This window comes from Protopterus annectens, chromosome 4.part0, assembly GCF_019279795.1.
Source record: "Protopterus annectens isolate FY-2018-M chromosome 4.part0, PAN1.0, whole genome shotgun sequence".
Classification (NCBI taxonomy): domain Eukaryota; kingdom Metazoa; phylum Chordata; order Ceratodontiformes; family Protopteridae; genus Protopterus; species Protopterus annectens.
The window spans coordinates 619,617,475-619,641,682 of record NC_056733.1 but is presented as its reverse complement, the minus strand read 5'-3'; the positions used below and the strand labels follow the sequence as shown (position 1 = coordinate 619,641,682).

The 24,208-nt window shown below is 43.8% G+C and overlaps 1 protein-coding gene across 1 annotated transcript in view; it reads right to left on the bottom strand.

The window, feature by feature from the left end:
* The window catches only part of SBNO1 (strawberry notch homolog 1), a gene marked incomplete in the record, with an annotated part of 3,303,179 nt that overhangs the window by 2,150,006 nt on the left and 1,128,965 nt on the right, over positions 1 to 24,208 (bottom strand). The window contains 2 exon segments of the mRNA XM_044068578.1: positions 14,542 to 14,695; positions 14,808 to 14,913. Coding sequence (XP_043924513.1) covers positions 14,542 to 14,695; positions 14,808 to 14,913 — 260 coding nt within the window.

Sequence of the window (24,208 nt, the reverse complement as noted above, 5' to 3'; positions counted from 1 at the left end):
ATCAGCGCCAAGTATTCCAGGATAAGAGGAAGAATAGGCTGAGAAGATGATTCCCCTCTAGCCTGCATCCAATGAGAGAATCTTTCCTATCTGCCAGCATAGGACTTCCTACTGCTAGGCCTCTTGGCCTCCTGAAGTACATTAACGACTTGTGGGAAAGGGTAGAAGAAATTGATTGATTCATAAAATGAACCATGCTGCCAAATGGAGAGACTGAAGAAAAGGATGCAGAATGTTTCCCCCCTTCCTGAACCAAAAGATCTGGTTTCAGAAGAAGACGCCAAGGAGGAAATTGGGAGAGACTGTGAAGCAGTGGATACCAATGCTGTCTGGGCCAGTCTGGAGCTATAAGAATAGTCCTTGGTCTTTCGTCCCTTATCTTCAATAATACTCTGGGAAGAAGAAGGAAGGCAAACTGAGAGAAGCGCCCAAGGGAAGGGCAGAGCATCCACTCTCCAAGCCTTGCTGTGATGCTGTCTGGTGCAAAAAAGTTGAAGAAGGTGGTTGTCTGGTGAGGATAAAAGATCCACCTGAGGAGTGCCCAAACGTTGAATGATGCTGTAAAAGACTGCTCTGTTCAGTTGCCACTTGTGAAGATCCAGGGTCTGTCTGCTCAACTGGTCTGGCAAAACAATGAGTCTCCCCAGAAGAAATTGAGCTAGGGGATGCAGGCCCAAGGACGCTGCTATAGACAAAAGAATCATGCTCTGCACAGGGAGTAAGAATAAGTCCCTCCCTGTTTGTTGATGTACCGCATGACTGTGGAGTGGTCTGTCCTGACAATAGTTCCTGGAAAAAGAAGATGCTTGAAAGCTAGAAAGGCTTGCTGAACTGCCATAAACTCCTTTAGGTTTATGTGCAGGTGCATCTGCTGGGCGTTCCAATGTCCCTGTATGAATCTGCCATCCAGGTGAGCTCCCAAGGTGTAGTCCGATGTGTTTGTGGTAAGAACTTGAATGGCAGGAGGTGGGCGAAAAGGCATGCCCTTGTTTTGTAGACAGGCTTTCGCCCACCATAGAAACTCTGTCTACAGACATGGAAGCAAAGGAATCATATCCAGGTCCTGTGTGCGTTGACACCAAATGTTCTTAAGGTACCATTGCAATTTCTTCATATGCAGTCTTGCATATGTAATCATGAGAATGTAAGAGGCCATGTATCCCAGAGCTTGCAGATATTTCCTTGCAGAGAGCTGGGACAGGCTTGCCAAATCATTGAAGTAAACTGAAAGGGTTGCCTGCTTCTGCTGGGTAAGATGCATCATCTGGGCGGCTGTGTTCAGACTCACTCCCAGGAATGTTATCTCCTTGAATGGCACCATTTTTCCATATTGAGTGTGTAACCCAGAGAAGATGGAAGTCTTTACAAATTCCAGATCCTTTAACAGCTGTTCTTGAGAATTTGCTTGAATTAGACAGTCGTCCAAGTATGGCCAAATTTGAATTTTCTTCTGCTTGCAAAACGCAATGACTTTGTGAAAACTCTGGGAGCAGTAGATAAGCCAAAGGGCAGCACAGAGAATTGATAATGTTGCTTGCCCAATCCAAAATGAAGGTATTGCATGCAACTTTCCCTGATAGGGATATGCAGATAAGCTTCTTTAAAATCCAAAGTTACTAGCCAAGAGTCCTTGTCTAACATTGGTAGCAACTGATGCAGAGTGAGCATTTTGAACTTTGGAATTACCAAGAAAGAGTTCAGACTGGATAGATCTAGGATAGGACGCCAGGTAACTTCTTTTTTTGGAACTACGAAAAGTCTGGAATAGAAGCCCTGGCCTACCTGCTGAGCAGGAACTGATTATATTGATCCCAGATGTAACAGAGACAAAATTTGCTTTTCTACTTCTGCCCTTTGGTTTGCAGGAGTGTCCGTGAATCCTTTGGGTACTGGAAAAGTGGAAAGAAAACCTGTGACCTAGGGATACAGTTCTGAGTACCCATGTCATCCGTGATGGTGGCCCAGATATTTGCAAAAAAAAGGCTAACCTTCCCCCCCCTAAAGGATTCTCCGGGCAAGCAGGAACAGGCAGAAGTTGGACAGTCATTGAGAATGTTTGGACTGAGATGTAGGCTTAGAACTGCCCGCCTTGGAAGTGGAAGCATGCCAAGGCCTAGACCTTTGAGGGGTAGCCACCTGCCCCCTAGAAGATTTCTAACCTCTAGTCATAGAGCGGTTCTGTCTGCTGGTATCAGGAAACATCCAACTCTTAGAAGGGTAATTCCTGCTGAAATGAGGAGGTTGAACTTGCAGAAAGTCTAACTGTTTGCATAGACTTGGCCTTATCCTCCATCTTTTTGAGCACTTCCTCTGCTTTGCTGCCAAAGACTGTCCTTGTGTAAAGGTACATCTAAAAAGCTTAGACTTGACAGGCTCTGGAAGGGGCTACACCCTGAGCCAAGTATGCCTTCCAAGAACAGATCCTGTAGCTGTAGCTCTGCAGGAGACTTCTAGAATTTCAAAACCACAATGTAAAGAATGTTTATTGACGAGACTGGCAGAATTCAGCAAATCCTGCATATCCTTACTCTCTGCCAAAAGAGGCACACTTGCAATCTTTGACTTAATTGCCTCCAAGGTGTGCTGCTGATACGTAAGCATTGAAAAAGGCAATTAGTAGACCTAATAGCAAGAGTGGCAGAGGTAGAAACTTTTTTACCCCACCTATCTAGGTTCCTCGATTCCGTCGGAAGGAACAGGATTCTTGGTAACAGTGGCCTTAACTCCTTTAGGCCCTTGAGAAAACCTCTGGGTCAGCTAGCGGATTCCTAAAAACAAACAAATGAGAATCAGGGACTCTACAGTACCTGTCAGGTTTCCCGGGAGCAGGAGGAACTGAATTTGTTGTCAAGGACTTTTCCAGAAAAACATTATCAACCTCTTCCAACACTGGAGGAACAGCCAGAGGCTGTAAGCTGAGGCAAATCCAAAAACTCTGATCCTTTTCTTAGATTGGTGATAATCCTGACTTTTCCATTTAAAATGCTCCCTGAGAGTATTCAAAGCATCACCAAAAGAGAAATCCTCTGGAGGAGAAGCAGAAAGTACAGCTGCGTACACTTGCAATAAATGTAGATGTTCGAGTGTATTCACTGTTGCAGTCATTACATTTCAGTAATCTGCTAGCAGGTTGCCTTCAGTCGGGCCGAATAAAGTCTTGGGTCCTGCGTCAGTTGCTGTCTTCTCTTCCATGACGCCAGGTCGTCAGGGGTATAAAACATGCAGCTGACACCATTTTAATCAGTTTTTCTTGCCCCAGATGTCAGGTGCCCCCCAAATGGGGAGCAAATATTTTATATATATATATATATATATATATATATATATATATATATATATATATATGTGCGCATGTATTTTAGAACACAAAATTTACCTCCAACTAAAAGCAAATACACCACAGACTTTTGAGCATAGTGAAGGAAAGAAGAAATATAATAGTAGAGAAGAAAGGAGGCTGGCGGGTGGGTAACCTGGACTGCAACAGTGAATACACTCGAACATCTGCATTTATGGTAAGTGTACACAATTGTACTATGTTCTTCGTGGTTCACTGTTGCAGTCATCACATTTGGGTTGATTCCCAAAGCTTAGGAAGAGAGGAGGAAGTTAGAGAGCATTAGGGGCCAGGGATTAAGCCCAGCAAAACTGCAGTGGCAAAACCAGCTCTGGATTTAAAAAAAATAGGCATGTGGTAATGCTTGGTGAAGGTATATACAGAGCTCCAGGTAGCAGCTTCTATGATGTCCCTGGTAGGAACTCTTCTGAGAAAACCTATAGAGATAGCTGAAGCCCTGCTGGAATGTGATCGTATCGTTTTTCCATGGTGCTTGTAGCAGAAATGAATGTAATGGGCTATGCATTTAGAAATGGTTGGCTTTGAAATGGCCTTCCCCTCTGCCCCTGCAGCAAAGCTAACTAGCATCTGTTCAGATTTTCAGAGGCTTAGTCCTGTCCAAATAAAATCTAAGTTGTCTGTGCACGTCCAGAGTGCAGTATTCCGTCTCCTTTATTTTGTGGATTAGTGAAAAAAGTAGACAAATGGACTGATTTAGGGCCACACTAGACACCACCTTGGGCATAAAGGAAGGAAGGATTGGTCCTGAGGGAAACCCTATCTGCACAGAAGATAATGAAGGGCTCCACTGCCATAAGGGTCTGGAATTCAGACACTCTTCTTGCTGAAGTGATGGCTAGGAAGGCTGTTTTCCAAGAAAGGAATTACAACTCTGCAGTTGCAGCTGGCTCAAAGGGAGGGAGAGTGAGCTTTTCCAATACAAAGTTAAGGTCCCAGGCTGGAGTAGGGGCTCTGCTGGGGGTCAAAATGTTGGCCTCTCAAAGGAATTGCTTTAGCAGGGGGTAAGAGAAGAGGGGTGGGCTCAGTATTAATATGTGCTGAAATGGCAGAGGCATGAATTTTAATTGACGAAAAGGATAGGCCCTTGTGGAGCATTTCTGTTGAGTACTGAAGAATATGAGGTAAGCTGGGCACCGTTGTGCCCATCCCCTGAGTCTGGCTCCAAGAACAGTATCTTTTCTACTTTTCAGCATAGGATTTTCTAGTACTAGGCCTCCTTGCCTCCAGAATGACATGGAGCACCTGCTTACTGAGGGATGTTATTGGAAAGCTCAAGGAATTAGCCAGGCTGCAAGGTTCAGGGTTTGAAGCTGAGGGTGCAGAATCTGGCCCACCTGCTGGGACAGCAGGGAAGAGGTCCAAGTCAGGTGCCATGGTTCCCCATCAATGTCATACTGTGCAAGAGTGGGTCCAGTGCAGGCGTAGCCAGTTGGATGCAATCAGTATTGTCCTTGGCTTGTCCTGTTTGATCTTTTGCAGAACCTTCAAGAGGAGAGGCAGAGGGGGAAAGGCATAAACCGAGAGCCTTTCTCAGGTAAAGGACAGGGCATCTACTTTCCAAGCTTGACTATGGGAAGTCCTTGTGCAGAATTTGTCCAATTGATAGTTCAAAGGGGAGGCAAACAGGTCTACCTCTGGGGTCCCCCCATTTGTTCCTCAACAGGTTGAATATTTTGGGTTCCAGTTTCCATTCGTGTAGGTCCATGAGACTTCTGCTTAGGTTGTCTGTCAGTGAATTTAGCTTGCCTGGCAGGAATTGAGCTTGTAGGTACACTTGGTAGCTCAAGGTTGTGTTCCACAGAGCCATGGCTAGTCTACAGAAAGGGTACCAGTGGGTTCCCTCCTGCTTGTTTATGTACAGTTGTGTGTTGTTTGTCTTTACCAATAGTTGTCCTGGAAGAATGCGGTCTTTGAATGCAGTCAGGGAATTCTGTACAGCTAACATTTCTTTTTGGTTGATATACAGGTGCATCTGTCTCGGGTTTCATTTGCCCTGAATGCATTCCCCTGCCAAGTGAGCCCCCATGCATAGTCTGATGAGTCTGTTAGGGTTTGGGCGGCAAAGGGTAGAGTGAAAGGGAGCCCCTTGTTGCTGTAGCAGGCCTCTGCCCACCAAAGGAACTCTGCCTTTATACAAGGAATAATAGAAATAATCGATTCCAGGTCCTGAGAATGTTAACACTACAGGCATTTTAGATACCATTGTAGTTTCCTCATATGCAGTCTTGCATATGGAATTAGTATAATGCAAGAGGCTATGAACCCAGGGCTTGCAGAATTTTCCTTGCAGATAGCTGGGTCTTTGTGGCCAATAGTTTGAAGTAGATTGTCAAATAAACTTGTTCTCTGGAGTGAGGAAAGCCATCTGGGAAGTTGTGTTCAAGCTTGCTCCCAGGAATACAATCTGTTGGCAGGGTACTGGGTGAGATTTATTTTCGTTTATGGTATACCCCAGTGAAGTCAGAAGTTTCTTTACGAATGCCAGATGCTACAATAGCAAGTCCTGGCTTTCTGCCTGAATCAGACAATCGTCCAAGTATGGGTATATCTGAATATTTCTCTGCCTGCAAAATGCAATGGCTGGAGTTAGACACTTTGTGCATACCCTGAGAGCAGCAGATAAGCCAAAGGGAAGTGCAAAGAACTGATGGTGCATGGAGCTTGTCCTGAAGTGTAGGTATTTCCTGCAAGATTCCCTTATTGGAATGTGCAGGTAAGCTTCCTTTAAGTCTAAGGTTGCCAACCAGGTATCTTTGCTTAGCATAGGAAGCAGCTGTTGAAGTGTTAGCATTTTGAATTTTGGGATTACCAGAAAGGTGTTTAGAATAGAGAGGTCCAGGATAGGACGCCAAGAGCTGTCTTTTCTGGGTACCAGGAAAAGTCTTGAATAAAAACCTTGTCTCCTTTGTTCTGCTGGGACAGGGTGAATAGCACTGATACTTAGAAGAGAGAGAACCTGCTGTTGAGCCTCCGCAAACTGATTTGGGGGTAGGTTCTGGCCAACCATTTGGGGTTGGGTAGGGTGTGGAAGTGGAATATGTATCCTTGGGAAACTATATTCAAAACCCATTTGTTCTGGGTAATTAGTTAACAGTTTTTTGCATGCAGGGCAAGCTTTCCTCCTAAGAGAGCAGGCAGATGAGCAGGGCTTGGAAGGGTTAAGGTTAAGTCATTGTGCCATTTTTCCATAGGGGGGGTGGGCTTACTACTCCCTGCTTTGGAAGTGGGAGCTCCCCCACTGTTTAGGCCTGTGCATAGCCTGAGACTGTAACCTAGGTGGTCTGCTGTTTCTGGGTTTGGATTGAGAAGGCCTGGAAGAGACTGGAAAGGACCAATTCTTTGAAGGCGAATGCCTACTAAATCTGGGAGGCTGTACTTGTAGGAAATCCTTAACAGTTTGCATAGAGTTAGCTTTTTCCTCCATCCTTTTGAGGACTTATGCTTTGTTGCCAAACAGGCAGTCTTGGTTTAAGGGAGAATCCAGTAATTAGCTTTAACATGATCCGGCAAGTTTTGCTCCTTAAGCCAAGCATGCCTTCTAAGTACAGACCCAGTGAAAGCAGCCCTGCAAGATGCTTTTAAAGAGTCAAAACTACACTGCAAAGTTTGTTTACCAACTTGCTCTGCAGAATGCTTTAAATCCTGTAATTCTGTGTGTTCAGCACAGTCAGGAATCAACATCATTTTCTTTTTAAGCAGTCCCATAATATGCTGCTGGTACTTTAACATATGAAATTAGCAATTTAAAGCATTAATGGCCAAGTAGCAGAAGTGTATACCTTCTTACCCCATCTGTCCAAGGCTCTAGAATCTCTATCAGAAGGGGTAGGATTTTTGGCAGCAGTAGCCTTAATGCCTTTAGGTCCTTGGGAAATGGTCTCTGGATCCGCAGTACGATTCTTGAATAGGAATTTGTGAGAGTCAGATACTCTAATACCGGTCAGGTTTTCTGGGGGAAAGGCTAGATTCCAAGAAAGCATCATCTACAATGTCTAGAACAGGAGGGATAGCTAAAGGCCTATGCTGAGGAAGGAGTAGGAATTCCCTAAGCCTCTTTTTGGAGTCTGAGTAATCCTGGCTTTCCCAGAGGAAATGCTCCCCAAGAGTATGCAAGATTTCACCAAAAGAAAAATCTTCTGGGGGGGGCAGAGGAAATGGAATCCTCTGCATCAGAATCCTCATATGTAGATAAGGGCAAATCCTGGTAATCAGAAGGAACAGAAATATCAGATTCCTGATCGGAAGAATCAGAAGGAAAATCAGTTCTAGGTCTCAGAGGGGGAAGGCTGCCTTCCCCTAATTAAGGTAATAAGGTCTTCAGCCATTCTAAGCATTTGTTTTTAGGCATACGGGCCTGAGCATGCGGTTTGGACGCCTGTTTTCTAGGCGTGGTGAGAGTTTTAGGCCTGAATACACCCTCAGAAGCCGGTGCTTTCACAGCGGCTCTGGACCCATCCAAGGTAGAGACATCTGCAGGCTCCATAGTCAAAGCAGCATCTCGCGGCATACACCAAATGGGTCTCGGCAGCGGCCTGAAAATCTGAAGTAGCAGGTATCAGGGGCTGTGAAAGCACCTGAGTACCAGCGGACTGGCGACTAGCTTAACGGAAGCATCGTCGGCAGTTTTGGACCTATGTGGTCTTTTTCCTTGCGTTTTTTCGAAAGATCGGTAGTCGGATGGCTTAACGAAGATATTTCGGACTACAGATACTGAGTACCAAAATAATTTGCTGCAAAGATAGCCGGACGATGAATAGTTCGAGGGTTGAACAAGGCAGAAAACAGACAGCGAGGGACGTCGTGGTCTGGGCCTAAGCAGGGAATGTAGTACGAATGAAAATCTTTATGAGGTATTTGCTTCCCATAGGTAAGACAATTGTTAGTTTATGAGGTATTTGCTTTCCATAGGTAAGACAATTGTTAGCTTTTACAGACATCGGTTGGAGCAAGGAAATAAAAAAAAAAAAGATCCCAAATAGGGTACTTATCTTTTTGAAGACTTTGGTTCTGAAACTCGAAAAGGAAAATTTCAGGAGTCTGTTGACCAGCACTTGCTAACTGCTTCTGCTTCGGGCACCGTATGGCAGGAAAGATTGATTTAATGGTGCTGTCTGCACGTTTTACACCCCTGATGACCTGACATCGTGGAAGAAGAAACAGCATCCGACGCAGGAATCTAAGACTCTGGTATTCAGGCTGGCTGAGGGCTACCTGCAGGCAGATAACCCAAATGTGCTGACTGCAACAGTGAAACACGAAGAAAGTACAGTTTTGTACCTACCATAAATGTAGATATTCGAGTGTACACCCTGCTGCAGTCATCACACTTGGGTTATCCTGCCGTCAGGCGGTCCCGCAGTCGGCCGGAATTCCAAAGTCTTGGTCTGGCATCGGTTGCTGTCGCTTCTTCCCTGACGTCAGTGCGCCAGGGGTATATATAATGCATCCAACGCCATTTTCTTCAGTTTTTCTTGCTGCGCGGTGCCCGAAGCAGAAGCAGTTCGCAAGTGCCGGTCGGTAGACTCGTGAGATTTTCGAAGTCGAATTTCAGATCCGAAGTCTTCAATAAAGCTAAGCACCCCATTGGGGAAACTTTTCTTGCCTCAGACCGATGTCAGAAAAAGTTAATTGTATTTCTTGTGGGAAGCAAATACCTCATAAGGATTTTCATTCTTACTGCATACCTTGCCTAGGCCCAGACCACAAAGTCACTGGTTGTCGTTTTTGTGCTAGGTTTAATAAGCGTACTATAAAAAGACGCTTTGATTTCGCACGACACTACTTCGGTAGAAAATTTACCTACACTATGCCTTCGGCATCAGACTACCGGCGTGCACAAAAAACGCAAGGATAAGGACAAGCAGCCTAGACCCAAGCCAGACTCAGAGGCCTCGGCTGGTCCGGTCTCCGGTTCACCGGTCTTCAGTGAGGCTCTGACGCAGCCCCTGACTACCACAGATCTGGAACCAGAGACCGCTTCGGAGGTTTTGGCGGAGAGTACTAGGCCGACGCAACCATTTTGTCTAGCCCCTACTGACGACACTGCTGAAAAAGCATGCCTACTTCGGAATTCCGGACAACTGCGGGACCGCCTGATGGCAGGATAACCCAAGTGGGATGACTGCAGCAGGGTAATACGATGAACATCATGGAATGGATTCCTCTGCATCTGAATCCTCAAAAGGAGAAAAAAAAACTGAGAATCTTCCTCTTCATCAGCAGAAATGCTAGAAGTATCAGAACCTAAATAAGACAGACTCGAGAGACATCCCTACCCCTTTTTGAAGGAGGAGGCTGTGAACCCCTAATAAAAGTCAAAAGGTCATAGGGCATTTTGATCATTTGAGAATGAGGGGAACGGGAGGAAACTGAAGCATGTTTCTTCACAGGCTTACGAGTGGAAGATTTATCTGCAAGTATGAAGGAATCTGGAGGCCTGGCAACCACCGTAGTGGCAGAGGTTGTCTGTATGAGCTTGCTGTCCGAACAGAGAGAGGCCTCTGACACTGGAGCCAGCTTAGCAGCTCCAGATACAGCTGAAAAGGCAACAGGTGGAAGGTCGGAAGACAAAATGGAAGCCGGAGGCCTGAGGGACTGTGAAATGGTCTCTACAGAGGCCTGCAGTTGAAAATACGTGGACTGCAGGGGCTGCAAAGGTGCCTCACTGGCTACCGCAGGATTGATAGTTCATAGGTTCATAGTTTAGTACTAAGCTAACTGCCCTTTGCAAGCCATTTTAAGCCTAGCCAATTATCCCTTGTGAGACTCAAACCCTGCACCTTGTGTTTGTAAGAAACACCTTAGCTATTAAGCCACCCTCCCAACTGATGATGACCAACATATCATCTAAAGGCTTGACCTTCTGAAGCCTGTCGTTGTCCTTGTCCTTATGCTTCTTAGGGATATCCGAAGCCTGAAGACCAGTGGATGCCATACCGACAAACTTGGGCCACACTCCAAAATGCTTGGCTAAAAGCTTAACCAGACGAATAGAATGCAGACTAAAGGAAGCACAGAGGTCACAATTAGGAACGTTGTGGTCAAGGCCTAAACAAATACAACAGGAATGAAAGTCTTTATGGGGAATCTGCTTTCCACATGTAAGATGATTATTGACTTTTTCTGACATTCATTAAGGCAAGAAAAGAGGATCTCCAACAGGGTACTTAGCTGTAGTTGACTTCAACTTTGTAGTCGGAAACCAAAAAGGTAAACTGCCGACCGTCACTCATGCAAAAATGCTTCTGCTTTGGGCTCTGCGGCAAGGAAGGCTGAGGAAGTGATGTCGGCTGCCTCCTTTTGTATCCGACGTCCTGACGTCCCTTTACAACAGCCAGCCAGTGACATTTATTTACCTGTGGTATTACGGCCGATCAAGGGCTACTGGGAGACGGATAACCCATTGGTTAGGACTGCAACAGTGAAACACGAACATCTACATCAATATAGGTATATAAGCACACTAGGGTATACCCTATTCTGAGACAGTAATATCAAAGCCCCCCTTTTAACAGAATTTTAAGCAAAGAGGGATAGGTGAGAAAAAAATGTTTCAAAGCACTAGCTATAGTATAGACAAGTATGAAAATTGCTATTAACTTGTTGAAGCAATAATGGAGATCACAGTCCTTGAAGCTCACAACAGTCTGGGTTCAGGTGGCAACAGAGAGGTATTCAGAGGACAACTAAGGGAATTACGTGTAGGGCAGGAGTCAGAGTCCTGGATCCACATGTTTGGAGGTACCCGGGCCAGACCAGAGTTGGATCAGAATCCCAACAGTTGAATCCGATGAAAATGGAGTACATCAGAGCTCTACTTGCACACAGTAGCTCCAACACTGCTAAACATTGGAGATAAGAAAATACTATGATGTAGCAAAAGCTAGAACTCTGTATGCAACAGTCACAGACACTTCTGTTACCCTGAGGGTACTAACTATGAGGTCAGTGGAATTTTAGACATCCCATGACAACTGGCTACAAAAGGAAGGGAAAAGCATAACCAGTCCTTTTTTTCCCCCTCATAGACCTAAGGCAGCTGTGAAAAGAAAAAAATAAACAAAATCAAATACATAGTAGACTTCATGAATGTCAAGGCATTTTAAAGGAAAGTTCATCCCAGACGAGCCTGTAGTGTTAAGAATGTTCAATGTCTTCATACATTTCAGAGATAACAGCCTCCAAGTCGTCAGAGGTCTCAAAGGGGTACTGAGGAAGAAAGAGTACTACCTCCTCCTCTACTTCAAATATGAAGCAACTCTCACAACCAAGCCTGCAAGGGATCACACGGGACAAAAGAATGGTGCTTACACAATTACTGACAAGTTGTTGGGCAACTAAAGGGGCTGATCGCCCAGAAAAGGCTTTTAATAAACGAGCCTTACTGAGGGAAAGGTTGTGCCTAAAATTCTGGCTCACCATTAAGGAAAAAGACTTAGCCAGGCCCCTTACTATCCCCACACTGCCGGGGGACAGCAATAATTCTAACTCTTGACAATCAAGAATAATTTTATGACATGGAGACCAGGAGGACAGTCAGTAATGGGCATATCCCCAGGAGGGGTTTAACTGAAGCCTGCCCTCTTTCGCTGGCCTTCTGATGGTGCTCCAACAAAACTGAAGATATGAGTGGGACGTTCCAGTGGATCACCCAGGCTAGCAGCTTTCAACCTTTAATATCCTTCTGACAAATCAGGAAAGCCAGGATTTTCTCCCTTGATACTAGCGGGTAGCTAAGCTGAACCACTGGCAATACTTCATACAAGGCATCAAAATGCACTCCTCTAAGAAAATGCCAACAATGCTGGTGTAGAGTAGTGGACTGTTTATCCAGTAGCAACATGTACACCTAGGTCTTTCTGCTTCAGTCATCGAACATACTTTTTCATGAGACAAGCCAAAACTGGGATCCAAATCATGCAAGCAGCAGAAAATTGGTAGACTGACTCTGGACTCTCCTGGGATGGCTGGAGACAACACACCATGCCCCAGCATGGAGTGAGCATATTCTTCACAGCAGAAGATGCACAGAAAAAAAAGCCAAGCTGCACATTGGGATGGCAGATGAAAAAACAATCAAAGTGGTATGGAAGGTACTGATATTAAAGCTGCTCTGCTCATTACTGGCTTCAAATTCAGAGGCCTTCATTATTCAATCCTTTGAGACTAGATTTAAACCAAATTTTCAACCCAATGCAAGAAGGTTAACTAAAAACATCTTGTCAAATGCTGCAGATTAGCTAATGGTAACTTTTAAGGTAAGGCAGTTAACAAAATTACCTTTCAATAGCATAAGGATAAATTAAAGGACTTGTATGTTAAGAAGAGAGCTACAACTGCAAAAAAGGCCCCAAACCCAGTTTACAACACAACTGAACAGTGAAGATTTGCTACGGAACTGTTAGGAGAAATGATCTCACAACTTTATGAAATAAACATTTATGTACAAGATACTTTCCATACATGTGAGGAAATTCTTTTGTTCTAGCATACCACGATAAAACATGACCTTTCAATAACTGGCTGAGAAACATGTACTTCTCATAACAGGAAGAATACAAAACATTGTGGATTCATAAAAAGTCTTTCAGCTTTTCCCGGTTAGGGGTCGCCACAGCGGTACTGTGGTCCGCTCATGATTGGCAGTGGATTTTACGGTGCCGAGCTGCCAGCCCGACGCCCAACCTTCAACAAAGGTACGCCCATTCATGCTTGCACCTACCTTCATGTCTTTAACATCACTCGACCACGGGGAGGACATGTAGACTTAACACAGAAGGTGCTCCGGCCGAGAATCTAACGGGAGAACCTCTTGCTGTGAAGCGACAACACTAACCGCTGACCACCAAAACCAAAATACAAATTCCCTAAAACCAACACAAGCAAAAATCATACCATATAATACACACAAGACATCGTAACAGATACATTTAATAAAAAAATGCCCAAACATTCTTGTACATGAGGCAAGTGCCTCTGCAAACCCACCATCTCAATACCTTAATTAAGCATTCTAAAAAGTGGTTTCACAACCATGGTGAAAAAGCAAACACTACTAAAGGGCTGCACCACCCTACTTTTTCATCATGCACCAAACCACTTTTCAGCATCTTAGAAAAAACTTAATCCAAAACACTGTAGTTATGATGAAAATAATCCAATCACAATTAACTGGTTTTCAGTTTAACTGCACTTCACAATTACAAGGATCAATAAGGACAAATGCAACCCTATATTCTTCAGTCCGAGAATGAAATATATGTTTAGAAAAGCATACTTCTGTTGCATATCATGCTTTGGGAAGTACTCACACAAAAAAAGGAAGATGAATAATTGTTTTCCGTGCAAACTGCAAAAAGTGTTAATTAATGACGGTTGACAGCTTAAGCAAATGCGGAGTTGCGTCCCCCGTCCCCCCCAAAACTCCAACATGGAATGAAAAGATAATATACATGGTATTTATTTTCCCTAAACAGCTATCCAGAAAACATATGTGGCTTTGTCCATCTGATTAGCATCTGGTGTTAAGTTTTAGCTGAGCAAAATGTAATTTTATCAAATTAGGAAAAATGTGTCTTCCTTCCAAGTACACTTCACTGTTGCTCACCTAATTCTGCAAATTTAGTTGTTAGGCTGTTTCGAGAGCAGATACATCCCCAATCCCACTCAAGACCTGCACTTTCTAAACATCCTGAAACCAGGTAAAACCATATTCTAAGTATTCTGAACTAGAAGCCAAGAGCTTCTGTTACTGGTTAAAGGACAGTCTCTCTGAACTTTGCGCAACCAGGTAATCTGTAAATTAGGTTTTTGGAAATGCACTGCATCATTCCCACGATGCCCACATTCTCCATAACTGACTTTTTCCAGTTTGGGCTCAACTGTCCACCACACTTAGAACATGTGTAACATATTTCACTTCCAATTTATCTTCTATAACTCAATGCACATTGACACAAACCCAACCTCTCATTCTGCACATGACCATCTAAACCATCAGATGTCTCTGCCCACCACACACTTTTCAAATTAGTTATTAAATCTTTTATCCTGGCTTTCATCACATTTTAATTATTTTATTACTACATCTCTCTGCTGGATTTTTTGAAGCTCAAGACAGACAATGGCATCTGTGAATCTCACTAGCTATATTTGTTTTGTAAAGGTCAAACAAGTATTCTTACCAGTTTTACAGATTTGTTATACATTTTAATATAGTCCTGGGAAAGGGGAACCTCTTCAATTTTGAAGGTCACACCTGCAAAACTCAGCTGTCTTGCTATATACATTCCTCGTAGCTTCATATCCATGGCAACTATCTCCATGGCTCCAACACCCCTGCATAAAATTGAAAATAAAAATATGGTGGAATCATAAATGGGACAGTGCAATTTTGAACAAATTACATTACTAGAATTTAAATAAGCACAAAAAATTAAAATGTTACTACCGTCTTTCTACAGCTTGAATGAAATCACTGAACTCTCTGAATGGTGTTCCTTCACCCCAGATCCCAAGGCGATTCATGTAGGCCATGTTTCGTGGTTCAGAAGCACCTGTTGAGAATGATGCAATAAATTAAGCTTACAGACATGCATAATCTACATTTGTGTAAGTGCAAACATTGGGAAGGCAGCAAGATTCTCATGTATGTGCACTCAAAAATATCTATACAACAAAAAGGGCAGCATGAGATGAAACAGGTTAAACAGCACAGCTAATCCTAGGGCAGAGAGGAGTGACGCTGTAACATACAGTATATGCTACTGAAATATTAGAAAAGTTGTCTAAGCATACATACTTCCTGGGAATACTACAAAAAGGCACAAAACAACTTCTTGATCACAGGACATACAATGTGTGTGAGTATACCTATCATAACAGAAGCTTAAATAACAGGACTAGAGCCCACAATACAAATCGTTAAGAAGAATTATATACAATCTGTCAATGCTAGCCCAATTGACATCCTTTGATACCGCAAGAGCACAAAATGCCTCCTCATTCCACAAATGTCAATATGATACTTTCCTTAAAAGAAATATCCAGCGTCACCACTTCCATCTTTCCTTTTTTGTTAATTTCAGGGGTGATAGGGAGAAAGCAAGTCCGACATTAACACAAACTAAGAGTTTTTAAAATAAAGGGGGAAAAATACACTCTAGCAAGGTACACAATTTCCACTGTTACCAACTAAGAATTTTTTTTGGGGGGGGGGGGGGGGGGTTCAGTATGCAAACTCTGCCATATGAAGTCCTTCTCTAGCTTGGTGCATTGTGAACTCCAGAAATTATATTATGAAATCTATCCAAGGTCATGGTATGTGAAACTCTTATTAAAAGTGGTCATTGGGAGGTATGTGACATAAGTTAAGTGTGTGCAGTTCCAGTTTTGTTGAGCTTATGCATTCTTGACAGACAGGCCAGACTTTTGTGGGTGTAGTCTTCAAGACACTTGCATAAGTAATGGAAGAAACGTGGGTAAACTGCTTAGGTGGGACTGATAATATCCAGAATATTGTTGCAAAAGTTGAGTTCATGTCAAGAAACAGTGCACCTCCTATGAGCATAAGGCAGCACTTAACACTACCTGAGAGAAGTTATCAAGTTTTTAAAAATTAGCTCATGAAGTGTCATCACATGTAATAGAATGCAAGATGACCATGTAAAAATACAACTCTGACAAATGCATACAGATGCTCAAAACCTCATTTTCCCTTTGTCAATGGGCTACTAAAGCAGTACGTTTTTGTAAGGTTTCTTTAAGAAAACTAGTTGCACTCTATTTCATACATTTTCATCTATTTTGCAGAATACTAGGATCTAACACTAATCAGAAATTTTAACTACATTTTTTTTTTACTTGAGGAAAAAATAACCCATCAGAGTAGGACAGGCAAAAAACTAGACAGCCCTCAAAAATTCATTCAAATGAAAAAGTGTTACTTATCTGCAAAAAAAAAAAAAAAAAAGTTTAGCACTGGAGAACACCATTTAGGGCAGCAAATGAGATCTGAAGGTTGTAGAGAGGGGGGAAAGGAGCATGTGACTTGGAGCCAAAGCCCATGTTGTCCACCTCGTCTCTGACGTACCCATGTGTTGAGGACAGAGAACACAACATTGTATACTACGACTGCCTGGCCAGTTTACTCTTGAGAGCAACCCAAGAGGCTTTAGTGCTGACCAAGCTTCTAAGACAGTAATCTGTTTTGAACAGGTAAAGCTTTGCATCCTACAAAGCCCTGCTGCGTTTAAACTCAGAGGACCTACCACAAAAAGCACATTATCCCCCCTCTGTATAAATGGAGCTTGAATTACTGACATTTTTGAAACACTCCAAGGATATACACTCCAGTACTGCTGTTTTCTGACAGTAAGCTGGTTACTGGCAGGAAGCACAGGACAGGCATCCAATAAAGTCACAATCAGGGCTTTACACAGCATGGGCACAATATGATACTATTTACAGTTACTGTGGATCACGTTGCTTGATCAACATGTGCCCACAAATTCTCTCTCAAATGGAACAGGTAAATAGGGCCTATTCTTCTGCAACTCCAGACAAGATGCTTTATTTCAATACCACATTTGTCAAGAACAAGCAGAATACAACCTGAACCTAGCCTTGTGCCATCAATATGGCATTTATCAAAAGCTGGCACAATGACAATTGTGGGACCTAATCTTGAGGCCACTCTGCCCACTGACTTTTTGGTTTTCTAAATCTGTTGGTGGGGCTGCCATCTTTTATCATTCCAGTAGTGAGTTAAAGAAAAATTCAGCTTGAATATGCTATGGTAGCAAAACAAATTACTGGCAGCTCCTTATGTATAGTCCACCAGGCAGGGCATAGATGTGCTTTCAACAGTTTACTGACAGTACTGCTTCCTCTGTGTTGTCACTGTCCAGTCAGTTCTCCACAACTTCAACATCTGGGCAAATGAAGAGTCACCGACTCTGCAATACCTTCCCTTAACTCAAAAATCTAAGCCTACTTTAAAAAAAAATAATTCAGAGACCGACTGTGACCACAAATGGACAATCAGGACTTCCAAGACAACAGTTACAGAAAGTCGTATCTCTATTCATTACTCCACTTCAGTTGTCACAGGATATTACCAAGTAAGTGACCATCTGAAATGTGTGTCCAAGGGCCAGACTATGTGCCAATTGCTAAATCTTCCTGATAACATTTATACAACATCTCCATAACTAAGCACCATATCCCACTAACAGATTTACCTCAAGTAAATTGTCTCTTTATAGCTACACTACTACAATGCCATGTACCATGGACTGTCGGCTTTTGAGACTGACCATCTGCAACAAGTGCAGAATTATGCAGCTCTGAAACAATGTAGTACCTTGATGCCATCACATCATGCCAAGTACTGCAGAGTCTACAATAGCCACCAGTTCAGGTACATATCACTTTTTTTTTTTTTTTTTTTTTTAGCCCCAGTCATACTGAGACTGAACAAAAATTGATCTATTAAAGTTGAGAAGGACGGAAGAAGAAACAACCAGATCTAGGTACATATCACTTTTGACGTCCTGGCATATTCGGCCCTACACAATTTGCGTCCCCCTACTTTAGGGAACTTCTTAACTGGTAAAATATTGCTCATGACCTGTACATTTCTAACCCTGGAGTGGAGTGCTTAAGGTTCCAAGGGTTTGGCTAGGCTCATCTGCACAGTGCTTCTTTGCTGTTGAAGGACCATATCTCTGCAGCCTTCTAAAGGGTGGGTGAGAGGTCAGTCTCTACCCTCGATGGTTTTAAAAGATTAATAAAAAACATACCTCTCCGACTTTGCTTTTTGGGGAACATATACTTTAATTATACATTTTTTTGCACGTTAAACTTAAAGCTGTTTGTTTCATATGCTGTTCTACACTTTTTTTTTTTTTAAACAGCACCTAGCTGATATGCACATACATTTGAATTTAGATGAAATGAGTTTTAATTAAGCAATTACCAGAGTATGGAAATATCTGCTCCAGTTGTGTTCTTCAGTAAACAAGGAAAGGAGCTGTGGTACATTTAAACAAGGCTGCCTATTTCTCCTGGAGTACAACATTAAAGCTGTGACTAGGAGCTCAAAAATTGGTTTGACCACTACCTCAGGTATCCCCCACAGGAGGTGGCACTGTTCTAAGGGGTGATGTGACTATGCTTACTCACACACTCTTTTGAGGGGGGAACATGTCTGGTGTGGCAAAGCCTGTTGTACTATCCCTAGTCGAGACTCATGGTAGTGCTGGTATCAAAGGGAAGCAGAACAGTCTTGTGGTGGTGGTGGTGGTGGTGGTGGGGGGTGTCACTCACTTCTGGAAGTAGGTGTGGCCTTGCTGACACTCACTGCATGCCACAACCTGGACTGCATCACTTGGCACCATGGGAATCAAGGCCTTGTACAGAAAGATATGACCTTGGACAGGTGATGTTCCTAGTCTTTTGCTGTTTGTCTCTCACCCTTGTAAGGAAAGGAACAAACAGGCCTTAGAGTTCTCACCTTTTGTGATACCAAATAAACTACCCCCAGTAGGTGGAGGAAGGTGTGCCCAATGGTTGTTGGAGCAGGGAACAAAAAAAGTAGTAGACATGCTGCTGTGGCCATGGACAGGCTGAAAAGCTAGAGATGCAATCTGGATAAGAACAAAGGAAAAAAAAAGGCCAATCTACAGCCTCTGGAACTTTGACAGACAAGTATGCAGAAATGTTTTTTTTTTTTCAGTGTTTAAAAATGGCACTGTATACATGTACTCTCTGAAAGATTATTCAGTCAATATCCATATTTTAAAAAAAAAAAACTTCTCCCCCTCCGAGCCATCACATGTAAGGATCCTCCTCCAAGCAGTCTTACACAAGGCCCCTCTTCAAATTCAAATGTAGTTACTAGACTTGCAGTCTGGAAACTATTAGAGAGCCTAGAAAAATTTCCAGGTGCCCCCAAACATTGAAAAGTTAAGTGACTCGTTCAAGGACACACAAAAGGCAAATGAAGGCTGAGGAAATCAAACCATGTACTACAGGCAAGTACAGTTGCGTAAAATCTTACCATAAGAGTAGATGCCAGTCTTTACAATGTTGCAGTATTCTTTACTAAAGGGATCTCCTGCCAAGGATAGCACAATGTCCGGGCTAGTATACCAAAGTCTTAAACTCTTACAGACAACGCATGTCACACATATGCTCCCCGTGCACAACATAGGGCATAAAGGTGTTGTAGAAACAGATACTCAGAACAGGAAAAGCCCCAAGAGGGACACAATACCCTTATGGACAAAACAGGAATGTGTGCATCCAGAATGATAAAGGGAGAAGGGCCCCTTGGCCAGGAGGACAACAGTCAGAGAGGGGGAATGGGGGAGGAACCAAATACTGCAATAGTGAAGAGAAGGGCATCTACTACTATGGTAAGATTTTACACAACTGTACTACATACTACAATATCAGTGTTGCAATATTCTTTACCTAAGGGAGAGTACAAGAGCTTAAGTGGAAGCCTGAGAGGAGGAACGCATGGAACAGACCTCTACAAAACCATGCAGGATAGTCTTGGCAAAGGCAGACTTAGCCTTGGAAATAACATCCAACTTGTAATGCTTAGTGAAAGTACAAACAGAAGATAAAGTAGCAGCCTCAATGATGGAAATGGTATCCAGTCCCTTGGAAAAAGCACCAGAGGAGGCAACTGCCCTAGCAGAATGTACCTTTCCCAACAAGGAAAAACATTTTTCATGAAACAAAGAAATGGCTTCAGAAATCCATGAGGACATGGTTTGTTTAGAAACAGCCAAACCCAAAATCCATGGCTAAGTGGAAACAAAAAAAGCTGCTCAGATTTGAGAATAATTTCAGTTTTATCCAAATATCCAAGCTGTCTATGCAAATCCAAGCAGCAAAGAACATTCTCACTGGCAGACTGCAGAGAAGAAAAACAACAAAAAGGAAGGTGAACAGACTGAAAAGGACAACTCATTGACCACCACTGGCATAAAAAAGGATTACTATAAATACAGACCCAGTCTCTGAAAAATAAAAAAAGGAGAAACAGTCATGAGAACCTGAAGTTCAGACACACTCTTGGCTGAAGTGAGAGACCAAAGGAGTCTTCCATGTACAATAATATAAGGAAGCTGAAGAAGCAGGCTCAATAGGAGCACGAGTCAAACTTTCAAGAACAAAACTAAGGTCCCAAGGAGGGTGAAACAGGCTTCCTGGGAGGTCTGATATGAAGGATGCCTTTAAGAAATTTCTTGATTTCAAATCTAGAGACCAGACAAACAGAAAAGTACAGTTGTGTACACTTACCATAAATGTAGATGTTAGGAGTGTTGCAGTCATCACATCTGGGTTATCCCTGCCAGGGTAGCCCTCGGCCAGCCTGAATACCACAGAGTTAGTATTTCTGCGTCGGTTGCTGTCGCTTGAAGACTGACGTTAGGTTGTCAGTAGTATAAAGTAAGGCAGCCGACACCATCACATCAGTTTTTCCTGCCCTAACCTGTCAGAAGCTCCCAGGATAGGAGGCCAGGTTCTGGTGGAAGAACCCCACCAGTGGAAAATAAATACCAATATGTCCCTTGTAAGGAAAGGAGAACAACAAGGTAGAAAGGTAAGAGAATAAAGGGGGATGGAGGGGGGCAAACCAGGACCACATCAGTGAATACACTCGGACATCTACATTTATGGTAAGTGTACACAACTGTACTATGTTCCTCGTGTTTCACTGTTGCAGTCATCACATTTGGGTAGATTCCCAAAGTTGAGGAAGAGGGTGGAGGCAGTCAAGGAACTTAGGGGTTGGCTAGGATGGCCTGCACGACTGCAGATACAAACCCTGCACTGGATTTGGAGAAGAGGCATGTGGTAATGCTTGGTAAAAGTGTGAACAGATGTCCAAGTGGCAGCCTCCAGGATGTCCCTAGTGGGGACTAATGAAGAAAGCTGCAGAGGTGGAGGCTGGTCTGGTGGACTGTGTCCTGACCCCCTTGGGGGGAGGCTTTCCATGGTGTTTGTAGCAGAAATGGATGCAGTGTGCTATCCATTTGGAAATGGTTTGCTTTGCCTTCTGCCCCTGTAGCAAAGCTAACCAGCAATTGATCAGACTTTCTGAAGGATTTAGTCCTGTCTAGACAGAATCTGCGATGTCTGTGCAGATCTAGAGTGAAGAATCCTTTCCCCCTTGTTCTGGGGATTAGGAAAAAAGGTGGGCAAATTAATGGATTGGCTGAGAGCCACACTGGACACCACCTTGGGCATGAAGGATGGGTTAGTTCTGAGGAATACCCTGTCAGCATGGAAGATGATGAAGGGTTCCACAGCCTTGAGTGCTTGCAGCTCAGATACTCTTCTGGCAGAAGTGATGGCAGAAGGAATTCCGTCTTCCAGGAGAGAAATTTTAGCTCTGCAGAATAAGATGATTCAAAAGGGGGCAGGATGAGATTTTCCAAGACAAAGTTAAGGTCCCAAGCTGGTGTTGGTGCCTTTCTTGGAGGCCTCAAGTTGCTAGCCCCTCTGAGGAACTGTTAGATCAAAGGATGTGAGAAAAGGGGGTGCTCAGTGGCAAAATGAGCAGAAATGGCACAGGCATGAATTTTTATATAGGAGAAAGAGAGACCACTATACAGTAGGTCAGGTAAGTAATCCAGGATGAGAAGGATGGAAGGTTGAGCTGTATTGGCTCCCTTAGCTTGGATCCAGGTGCAGAATTTTTTCCATTTATCTGCATAGGACTTTCTAGTGCTAAGACGTCTGGCCTCACAGATAACATCCAGAACATGTTTACTGAGGATGGCAAAATGGTTCGGTGTTAGGGAATAAGCCAAGCTGCCAAACTGAGTGTCTGCAATTGGGGATGCATGAGTTCCCCTTCCCTCCGGGTCAGGAGGTTTGGGATCTGCGGAAGATGCCATAGAGGCATCGGGGACAGGCTGCACAGCAAGGGGTACAATTGTTGTCGGGGCCAGTCTGGAGCTATAATAATGGTCCTTGGTTTTTCATCCCTTATTTTGAGCAGTACTCTGGGGATGAGAGGCAGGGGAGGAAAGGCACAGACAAAGAGAATGACCCAGGGAAAGGACAGGGAATCCACTTTCCAAGCCATACAATGATGCTCACTGGTGCACAATTTGCTGAGCTGACAGCTGGTGTGGGGGGCAAACAGATCGACCTTCGGAGTTCCCCATTTCTGTGTTATGAGGGTGAAGGTAAACTTGTTGAGTCGCCACTCGGGTGGGTCCAGAAGATTTCTGCTTAATTGGTCTGCCAGAGAGTTGACAGAGCCTGGCAGGAATTGTGCTAACAGGTGTAGTTGCATGGAAGAGACTGTGCGCCAAAGGGTCATGGCCAGCTTGCATAGAGGGTAGGAGCGAGTCCCTCCCTGCTTGCTGATGTACCACATCACAGTGGTGTTGTCTGTTTTGTTCAGGAGAACCCCAAGAGATAGAAGAAGCTTGAAAGCTATCAAGGCATGCTGCACAGCCATCATTTCTTTTTGACTGATGTGCAGAGGGATTTGCTGTGGGCTCCACTGGCCTTGTATGCACTTGCGATCCAAGTATGCCCTCAAACCGTAATCTGATGCATCTGTGGTGAGGGTCTGGGCAGAGGGGGGTGGAGAGAAAGGCTGTCCCTTGTAGGAGCATGCTGTTGCCCACCAAAGGAAATCTCATCTGAGGCAAGGAATTATAGGTAGGATAGTTTCCAGGTGTTGACACCAAAGGCTCTTAAGGTACCACTGAAGTTTCCTCATAGGTTCATAGGTTAAGTACTAAACTAACTGCCCTTGCGAGCCATTTTAAGCCTAGCCATATGCAGTCTGGCATAGGGAATGAGTAGTATGAAAGATGGCATGAACCCCAGAGTTAGCAGAATCTTCCTTGCAGATAGCTGGGGCCTGGTAGCTAGTTGAGAGAAGCAGGCTGTCAGGAAACTGTTTCTCTGGTGTAAGGTATGCAATCTGGGATGCTGTGCCCAGACTTGCTCCCAGGAAGATAATCCTTTGGGTGAGCACCAGTTTGGATTTCTTTTAGTTGATTGTGTAACCTCGGGGGGTTAAGTAGGGTCTTTACAAAGGCCAGGTGCTTGAGCAGCTTTTCTTGGCGGTCTCTGCCCGAATAAGGCAGTCATCTAAGTATGGGTAAATTTGAATATTTCTTTGTCTGCAAAACGCAATGGCCGGAGCCAGACATTTTGTGAAAACTCTGGGAGCAGTAGATAAGCCAAAGGGAAGCACAGAGAACTAAAAGCACTGCGATCCTGCCCTGAAGTGGAGAAATTTCCTGCACGATTCCCTGATAGGAATGTGGAGGTAGGCCTCTTTTAGATCTAAGGTGGCTAGCCAAGCGTCCTTGGACAGTATGGGTAGCAGCTGCTGGAGGGTGAGCATTTTGAATTTTGGGATCACCAGGAAGGTGTTTAGAATGGATAGATCGTGGATGGGGCACCATGTTCCCTTTTTTCTGGGCACCAAAAAAAGTCTGGAGTAGAAGCCTTGGCCTATCTGCTCTGCAAGAATGTGCTCTACTGCCCTTCATAGAGGGCAGGGAAAGGATTTGCTTTTGTGACTCTGCCCACTGATTCGGTGGTAGATCTGGGAACTCTCTTGTGGTTGGAAGGGTGTGGAAGAAAAATTTGAATCCCTGAGACACAAGGTTCAGAACCCATTGGTCCATGGTAATGGTGGCCAGTTGCTTGAGTGAAAGGAAAGTTTTCCTCCTAAGGGTAGGTGAAGGTGAGCAGAGGGAGGGGTGGCGGAGGTGAGTCATTGTGAGTTCTTACCATAAAGGGGTGACTTAGAACTCCCTGGTTTCGAAGTGGAAGTAGTCCACTGTTTAGATCTCT